This window comes from Apium graveolens, chromosome 2 (genome assembly GCF_009905375.1).
Source record: "Apium graveolens cultivar Ventura chromosome 2, ASM990537v1, whole genome shotgun sequence".
Classification (NCBI taxonomy): domain Eukaryota; kingdom Viridiplantae; phylum Streptophyta; class Magnoliopsida; order Apiales; family Apiaceae; genus Apium; species Apium graveolens.
The window spans coordinates 88,565,701-88,575,296 of NC_133648.1; the positions used below are offsets into that span (position 1 = coordinate 88,565,701).

General features: G+C 32.8%; 1 protein-coding gene across 1 annotated transcript; it reads left to right on the top strand.

The window, feature by feature from the left end:
• Nucleotides 1-341: 341 nt before the first annotated feature.
• Nucleotides 342-7,912, top strand: LOC141707625 (protein PHOSPHATE STARVATION RESPONSE 1-like). Its single transcript, XM_074510889.1, has 8 exons — nt 342-556; nt 2,364-3,084; nt 3,233-3,443; nt 3,530-3,606; nt 4,077-4,116; nt 5,569-5,626; nt 6,788-6,857; nt 7,148-7,912. Exons 2-8 carry the CDS (start codon nt 2,449-2,451, stop codon nt 7,496-7,498), a joined length of 1,443 nt encoding a protein of 480 aa, XP_074366990.1. The 5' UTR covers nt 342-556; nt 2,364-2,448; the 3' UTR covers nt 7,499-7,912.
• Nucleotides 7,913-9,596: the final 1,684 nt, after the last annotated feature.

The following is a 9,596-nucleotide window of genomic DNA, read 5'->3' on the forward strand; positions in this document are numbered from 1 at the left end:
CCTGTACGTACTTTTTCTTTTTATTTGGTCAGGAGTTGTAGTACAATACTACATGTACTAAAAACATAAGTGGTTTTGGGCCCACATTTTTTCTTAAAATAAAATAAAAGGCTTAAACATGATTAGAGAATACAAATAACGTAAGCTTCTCGATTAACCCTATGATCCCCCATAAGCCGATTAATCATTTCCAACTTGCTCTTCTCTCGTGGGTCCCACGCACTTGTCAAATCATCAACCCTCTTTTGTATTATTCCCGCACGTCTCTCTCACGCGCTTTAAACTGAGAGTGGCCCATCTTTTTGTTGAAGATGGTATAGAATCCAAAATGAACAAGAACGCACTAGTCACCATTCAATTTGTTTGAGGAAACACCACAGGCGACTCAATTCACTCAAACCCAACTCGCCCCTTTTCCTGAAATATATAGATACACATGTCATGTATCTATAATTGTGTGTAAATTAGCTTTTCTTGATTTTTTTTTTTAAATTCAACTCTATTGAGGCTTGATGGAGCAATTCAGATGTAAAGTTCACAACTTTATGTGATTTAGGTGAGAATCTTTGACACCCAGTTTTTTTAATTCAGCTTAATTTTTTAATTTTAGTATCTTTTATTTTTTTGGTTAATTTTGTTTATGTTTATGATTTGTGTGTATTTGCATAGATTTGTGTATCTCTTATGGGGTGTGTGGATTTTTTTATCTATAAAATAAAATGTGTTATGAGAAATAGATGATGATTGTTTAACATGTGTTGGTATATACTTTTGTTATTTGAGCTGGAGGAGACAGAATTGAGCTATTTTCGACAATTAGAAGCTCAAGTGTATTGTTTGGTTGTTTTTGTGTAACCAAGTTTTAGGGTAGATTGGTGAAGTTGGTCAAAATGGAAAGCCAAAAAAAAGTCAAGTGTCGGGTTATAACTTATAATTTAGTTAGGTATAAATGTAAGGTTTGAGTTTTGAGATGTTACAGTCTTCTGCTTATATGAGTTGGGAATGCTAGTAGTGACTACATTAGTTTATAACCCCCTACTTGTTAGGGAACAATGGTTGATAGTTGAGTAAGATTTTTTAGCCAGGGCACCTGGTTGAAACTTGTAGAGGTTTCTTTTGTTTCTATAGTTTCCGAAGACAGTCGGTACCCACTAGCTCTATAAAAGTTGAGATAATGTTAAACTTTACTAATGATCAGTTTAGCTTCTTCCTTCAATTTAATCATAGTTTTTTTGGAAGTAGCGGAGTTCTTGTTACTACTTGCTCCCTTTCCTACATCAACTGGTCAAAATCATCATCTTCAGTGAACCATGCAGATTTTAGGTCTCCGGTAGTGGTTTGAATCTCCTTTGGTCGGGGGACAAGTAGAAGGATAAAAATGACTAGTAATAATTTGCGTATTGTATAACAAAAAAAGAAAGACCCAGAAAGCAACCTCATCATAAATATATCAGGCTTAGGCATTAGAGCTTCAAATGTATTGGCGGTCACCGCAGTGTACAGGCTATTATGCTCCCAGCTTGTGCTTTCTCCCCATCTTCTGAAAGGCTGAAAGTCACTTGAGCCATATCCTCGTTAAACCTTGGAAATCTAGTGAGTGCAATTAAGTGAAGCTTAACGGTGTTTATCACTCTGCAGTTTCTCCAAATGAGGCTATATTGTAACTTCCACTGTCATGTTAGTGTCCTAATTAATTGTCGAGGCTGAACATGGAGTAATATGTAAATTCATCTTTCGTCAAGTATGTGAGTCATATCTTTATTGTGTGCCTAAGGGGAGGTTGGAATACAAGTTTGATTCAGTGTATATCAGTTATAGAGCTAGATGGAAAGGAATATTTTGATAGGCATGAAGAAGTATCTCCAAAATTTTCTATTCCCACTCGTCTTGCTACAACTGTGTTAAGAATATAACAGAATTTAGTTTCTCTGTATATATGATTATTGATACTTACTGTATAACCATTATGTAGAAGTTAATTGAGGTATCTACTTACAAATTTTCAAGTTTTTATGTATGTCTTACCCTCTAGAGTTCGGACCTTGCTCTATGAGCAGGATGTACTGGGTACGTTTTGTTTGTTTTTTTTTCCTTTTAAAATAAAAAATGTGTAGATTATAGTTCTTTCTGGCTTATTTATCCGTGGACCACTCTGCTTATACCTTCCAGAGTGTTGTCTTTTGTAAGTCTTAACTCCTCCATACAGTGAGGCTGCAGCTGCTGGCCTCTTGATTTTTTTAAAATTCATTTGTGCTCCTGCAACTTGTAGTAAGCATGATTGGACTTTGATGTTGATATATATTTCGGGAACACATGAATTTTAGGTATGAAATACTTATTAAGTTACCTTTTCGTTGGCACAGGTACCAGGTATTGTGGAACGGTATACTGCTGACTCTTGCCTAATTTATATATTAAGTAATTCTTTTAAGTTTTAAGCGGGTAAAAATGGAAGCTCGGCCTGGTTTAGCCTTTCAGAGGACAGGTGCACGTACCCTTAATAACCATGGAGCATCTGGAGCTCTATCTTCGTCTTTTCCTGTTCTTTCAAGTCCCAAGTTGACAGATTACCAAGAGGTTTCTGTTGAAAGAGTACCTGTGTCAAATCCTACAGATGTTCGGCCCCTGTTCTCTTCCAGTAGTGGGGCTGTTGGTCACATTTTCTCTTCATCTGCTGGATTCTCTTCTGATCTTCAATACTCTACGTCTGCACCTCATGAAAAGCATTCAAGGAAATCTCCTTTCATATCGCAGTCATCAAATCCTGGGGCAACAATGCCATTACAAAATTGTGATTCTGGAGTTTTCAAATCCACAGCATCAAGTCGCTATACTACAGAAAACAACAATGATTCCTGGTGTACAGAGTCTGTGCGCAGCTATCTTGACGGTCCTGCAAACTCCCCTGGTGTAAATAATCAGATTAATGACAGCAATGCTGTTTGTGTTATACCATCTGAGGATTTCAGTAAGACAAGTGATTGGCAAGATTGGGCTGACCAATTAATTACTGATGATGAAGCATTGGCTTCAGGTTGGGATACCATTCTTGTGGATACCGGGGGTGCAGGTCCAGAACCACAGGTTGGTTGTTTCAAAAATAAGCGATTCGGGATTTTTTTAATTTTCTAAGTTCTTTCTTTCCTTTTTGGGTTTGCTTTGACCTCTTCTCTTATATTAGAAGAATTCAAATATATTTAACTTGTATGTAGTTTAATATTTTATATTGTAGATTCCGCAGCAAGTATCCAGTACCCCTATGAACTTCCCCGTGCAGCAGCCGCAAGCGCAGCAGCAGCTTCCTGCTTCATCTGGAGAGATTTGCACTGTTGCCACCCCATCATCCTCAGCTGGAGGCAGTTCCACCAAATCACGTATGCGTTGGACACCAGAACTGCACGAAGCATTTGTTGAGGCAGTCAACAAGCTTGGGGGCAGCGAAAGTAATTTCATGTTTACCATATTATCTTTGTACTTGCTATTGAATCATAAGACATTGTTTAAGTGCCTACTTGATCTTGATTCACAGGAGCTACTCCCAAGGGTGTGCTAAAGCAAATGAAAGTTGAAGGCTTGACCATTTATCATGTAAAAAGTCATTTGCAGGTGTGTTGTTGGTTCCATTTCCTTCGTTTGGCCTACCTTAACAAACATTACCTAAAGATTATTTTGGTGACTAGCAAGTAAAAGTCATATTTTTTTCCTACTTGGCAAAAAATGTTATTTTTTCTTTATATTAACTTATTTTTGGTTTAGATACTTGTAATTGATATTGATAATATTTAAGTTATAGGAAAATGACAAAACAATTTTACAAGTTATATGTGGTGCGGGTAATACTAATATTTGTGAAGTTACCACTTTCTAAATTTAAACTTTTTTTTGAAGAAATTCTAAATATAAACTTATAAGTCAATTTTAAGTCACAAATTAAAATTTAACTAGCAAACACAAAATTTACTCATTTAACATTTATTAAGTTAGGAGCTACTAGTTAGCAAAAATGTTATAATGATTCTAATAGAGGTGGTTTTGCATTTTTTTGTATATATTCTTATATGTTCTTTGTATGACAGAAATATCGAACTGCAAGATATAAACCGGAGGCAACGGAAGGTAAAGACTGTTCCTACGTCCTTACACGTTCAAATTTCCTTTGCTTCTAATTTCTTGTTATTGAATTCAATGATTCTGACTAAATATTAGAAAAAATGTAAAAAGTTGTACAACTTACTTTTTGACTGGGGTTATTTCCAAGTAATTGCAGTATGAAGTATCTAAATTTGAAAGTGATTGATATTCTAAGCATGATTTTTAGAATTTTATATTTGGGAATGAAATTGCATAATCTAATTCCCACATATGTCTAAGAGCTCCAGCCTCCAAGTGGAAAGATGATAAGAGTTATCCTTTTAGCTATGTTCCGTAGCTGTATTTGTACTTGTCAGCTTGAACTTCATATGTTAGAACACATTCAAATTTTGACCGGAGTCATTTAGTATATATAAATCCTTGGGTGATTTCATATGCACATCCAATGATTCTAAAACTATATTTTGATTTTCTTTTACTGAATTATATAAAAACACGTTCTATGTATCTTCCGCTAACGTTGACAGACGTGGTTTTGTGCTTTGAGCAAGATTTTAAGTCTGCATGGTTTTAGTCTATTTGACTATTGGTGCCCGTAACAACTTTGCAACCGTATCTGTACACCTGAGATATCGAAGCTTATAGAATAAGATTAACCAGCAGGGATAAAATATCCAACACAATTTCAATCTGAATTTATGAATTTGGGTCGAGGGTTTTATGTTCAGGTCAGTTTCTGGTTGACCTTAGACTGGCCTGAAGGGTTGCCCGGAAATTCATAATAGAAATTAATGTATATATTTAAAACTTACCTGATAGTCAATAAAATGTAGCCATCTTTAACATATATAATAATAATAACTTTTGAGACCAGTATATCACCACAGTTAGAGACCGGCCCAGCAACCCTCATTGCATATGTACTACAAACCCTAACATTTCACTTTATGCCGCTCTCACTTTCTTGAATGCTTCCATACTCTCTCGTTCTCTAACGTTTTCATTGCTCTTCCAATCTCTCTTTGCATCGGTTACCCGTGTCAGCTTAACATCTTCAGTCTTTCAGTCAATTTAAAAGCAACAGACGCAAGCCCTACTGTTCTATATTTCAGCCCTTGTTTTTCTTACACAACGAAGATGTTTCCACAATTTGAACCCCTGCCCCAGCAGATAGAAATCGGACTTTAATATTTAAGTTACTGGTGCTCGGAATTGAAATATACAAAATTAAAAATAGATTTATCAAGTTTTATCGCTTTGTCATTTATCGAAAGTGTAGATAAGTTTTATCTGCTTAAACGTACTTATTCCATCCTATATTTTTAATCTTCATCATCACTTTCCGATTTCTTTCTCCTTTGCAGTGGTTGAATACTTGAATTTTATTTGATATGGACTTTGCTACTTTAGTTACTTGACAAATATAAAGGTGGTGTGTAGACATTCATCTATATCATTGTGATTTTAATTTTGCAGGATCTTCTGAGAGAAAACTAACTCCTATTGAAGAGTTGTCATCTCTGGACTTAAAAACGTGAGTTTATCCCTTTTTACCTTATTTTATTGATCTGATTATTGTAGATTTTTGTCATATATAAACTTGCATACTGTTGAAGTGACATCTTCGCTACCAGGTATAAGACTATGGATGCTGTGGTTTTTATTTTCTTATATCTGATTTTTAAGTGGTTATAAATTTATATATTAAGAACGAGGGTATCTTCCTTGCTCCCTTTACAGGAGGTCAAAAGTTCGAACCTTGTCAAAGGCAAGGTGGGTAATGAGTGTTTTTAATTATTTTTAAAAAGGTTGTAATCTTTGTTAATTGTCAGCTGTGGACACCTCTTTGGATGGCAAGTTAAATTGGTTTTTATTAAGTTCCATCTGGGATCTATACTTTTGGCTTTAATCAACCCATCAAAGATTTTTTTAAAATTTGCTATAGATTATCTAGTTAAAGTTGAAATGATTTTTATTTGCGGCTTCAGTTTTGGATGGTAAACGAAACCAGACCAGACCATATGTATAGAGTATGTATCTTGCTGCATGCAGAACATGTTTAAATGCAATATATTTGTGATCTTAAGAGATGTAAAGCTATTTTAACATAGAATTTGTTTTCTTATTTTAGTTTTAGTTTCAGTGTTTGTCAAAAATAAAATTTTTTTATATTCATTTACATGCTGTATCTTAAACTATTCCCAATAGAATGTTTATCCTTACTTTATTTACTGAGCAGCTTCTTGTCTTGCAGTTTCCAGAATGTTCATAGTTAATATTATCTTTTCTGACAGTTGTCTTTGGGATATTTTGTGTAGTCACTGTTGAAGATAGTTTAAAGTTAATTGGATATTGTTTTGAGTTGTTTCAAAATCATATATTTTGTTATCCAGTGGTTAGTAGGATAAGTAAAAGTTTTTAAGGATAATTGATTAGGTTTGTTTTCTACTTACCATTGTAGCCTATATAAAGAGTTACTAGCAATATTAGTTAAGAAGACGAGTATGCAGATTATTATCTATATTAGCACTGTTGTTAAGAAGACGAGTATGCAGATTTTTATCTATATTAGCACCGGTGTTCAACTCTTTTTATCCATAAAAAGCCAACAGTTACCTTTTTAACCTTAATTTCACTTGTTGCTTTTTGAGCTATCAGATCTGTTATAAATTCGTTTTCTCTGCCGTGGTAACAGGGGTATTGAGATCACAGAGGCATTACGCTTGCAGATGGAAGTTCAGAAACGGCTGCATGAACAGCTTGAGGTATGTTTCTCTTTTTTGTAGTACTATTAGTTTTATCTGCAATTATTCCTAGCTACAACTAAGGAATTATGTTATTGGATAAAAAGCTCGCTCTAAATTTGTTGAATTATATTTAATATGAGGCAGTTCTCATCTCTTAAATTACAAATGTTGGGGTTTGTTAGTATTAATTACTTAACTTATGGTCCTTTCTTCGGCAGTTGAGAAGACGGTTACAAATTACAATTCTTGTCATAGCCCATTCTGTTTGTTCTTTGAGAAACTGATGTCTTCTGTAAAATCTTTTTCAGATCCAAAGAAATTTACAGCTGCGAATTGAAGAACAAGGAAAGCAGCTGCAGATGATGTTTGAGAAGCAGCAGAAGTCGGGACTCAATATGGTAAATCCATCATTGTCAAACGTGGACAAACCTGAAGCAATTCTGAATTCACCTGCCAAGAGTGAACCAGGAACCTTACATCCGGAGCATCAGCCTTCAGTGGATGTCCCAGATAATGCCATCCCAGAATCAGAAGGCATTTCTGCTTATATCAAAGAGAAGCAAAAGGAACCGGAGGTTGAAATTTCTAAAGATCTCGTGTCAACTGTCGTTGACGATTCAACTGAACAACCAGCAAAGCGTTTGAAAGTTAACGAGTAACCAAATATCATTCACATCCTCTTCGATACATGGAGATCCTCATCTTTGTAGAACAGGTAGTACCAGACGGTATGGAGGTCTGGAACTTGTATCTTTGTCTTCGTAGTTAAGAACTCTCAGGGGATTGTACCTTCAGTTAGCTTGTTAAGCTAATTTTTAGGAGTGATTAAACTTTCATGCTCCATGGTCCGTGGACTTTGAGCTGAATATGGATGGAAAGATTGACTTTTGTTGGAAGATTTTACATTCCTTTTTCTCTCAGAGACCAGCTTGCAAGATCTTGACGGTTTAACGGGCTTTTAAATTTTCAAGTAGTTCTTCAGTTGTCAAATAAGAAATAAATCATTCATTTCAGTATCTATAGATGAAGAAAAATTAAATATACATTGCTACTGCAACCCTTTCTCTCTTTCACTTGGTTCTAAGTTACATTGTAGACTGCAACATCAATGTATGCATGTTTGATGTAAACATAGTAGTTAGAATTTGGTAATGTTGATTTGTAAATTTGAAGACAACACAATTATATCTTCCGTAGTTTTTAGATTTTATTATACTAGCCTATAACCTTTGTGATGCAGTTTTTAACACTCGAATAATTTTTGATAATATATTTTATCTTAATTTTTTTAATATATTAATATAAATTTTCAATAGTTGAAAAATAAATTAAAGAACATAATAAATTATAATAATATATGTTTTGTGATAATTTAAGACTTAACTGAAAATAAATAATATAATATATAATATGTTATTTACGGTACTCGAACCTGTATAAATTGTTAAAAATAAAAAAATATGAAAGTTTAAATATAATACGGTGTTAACGGAATTCGAACCCTAAATATATGAGAGCAGTTTAAATATTAATATAATATTATTTAATTATTACATTCAACGATTCTCATCAATCTGTTTTTAGACATGATGATTGTTGTTTACCGTACCGAACAACTGTACTGAAACAACCGACCAACTACCAAATAGACGGTGTTCTGCTTATAATAGTATAGTAATTGCTTTTAACGCTCGAATAATTTTTAATAATATATTTCATCTTAAAATTATTAATTTAAATTTATAATAAATTGAAAAATAAATTGAAGAACATAATAAGTTATAATATTATATGTTTTATTAAAATTTAAGACTTAACTGAAAATAAATAATATAATATATAATATGTTGTTCACTGGTACTCGAACCTTTAACCTGTAGAAATTGTTAAAAATAAAGAATATAAAATATTAAAATATAATACGCTTGACGAGAATCGAACCCTGAACCTATGAGAGCAATTTAAATATTAATATAATATTATCTAATTATTACATCCAACGGTTCTCATCTATCTGTCTTTATATCTAACAGTTGTTATTTACCATATCAAACAACTGTACCGAATAACCAACCAACTACCAAATAGAGTGTGTTCTGCTTATAATATTACTAGCCTAAAACCCATGCATTACACGGTTGTTTTAAATATTTATTTTTTTTATTATTTTTGTTTTAAGATTATATTAATTATAGCTGTTAAAAAATTAAATAATATGTTATTTTTTAACTCGATATCATTATGTTGATCAACAAATTATTTTTTAGTTTATTTTTTTATCTCGATTCAATAGTATAATTGTTTTGACACCATCAATAGTATTTATTATTTTGTTTTATCTCAAACCGTCTATACTTGCCCAAATACCGTCTCATACTCGCCTAATGTGTCCGATTATATATAACTTTATTTTAGGGTTTCATAGTTTTTAACGATAATATTATATAAGATAATTATGTCAAAATAATAAATTAATTAAGTAAGGATAATTAAGTAACTTCAGCAGATACCGACCGATTATCAAAGTTTTAATGTTAAGTCTAAACTCGGGCGATGCACGATTATTTTAAATAATTGTTATTTTGATGTTAATATTTTAGTAATTATATTTATTAAAACCGTAAGTATGTCTAAATAAGTAAATCAGAATATATCTTTTATTATATTATAATACCTATTTTATAATAATTAGGTTTTAGAAAAAAATTAATTTAATAAACTCGCTAAAAAATATAGCATCCATAACAATGCTTCGTA

Excerpts from the sequence above, each read along its gene's own strand:
- LOC141707625 (XM_074510889.1), top strand. The coding sequence starts at position 2,449 with ATGGAAGCTCGGCCTGGTTTAGCCTTTCAGAGGACAGGTGCACGTACC. Across the intron at positions 3,085-3,232 it reads GTGCAGGTCCAGAACCACAG|ATTCCGCAGCAAGTATCCAG; the intron begins GTTGGTTGTTTC and ends TTTATATTGTAG. Across the intron at positions 5,627-6,787 it reads TCATCTCTGGACTTAAAAAC|GGGTATTGAGATCACAGAGG; the intron begins GTGAGTTTATCC and ends CCGTGGTAACAG.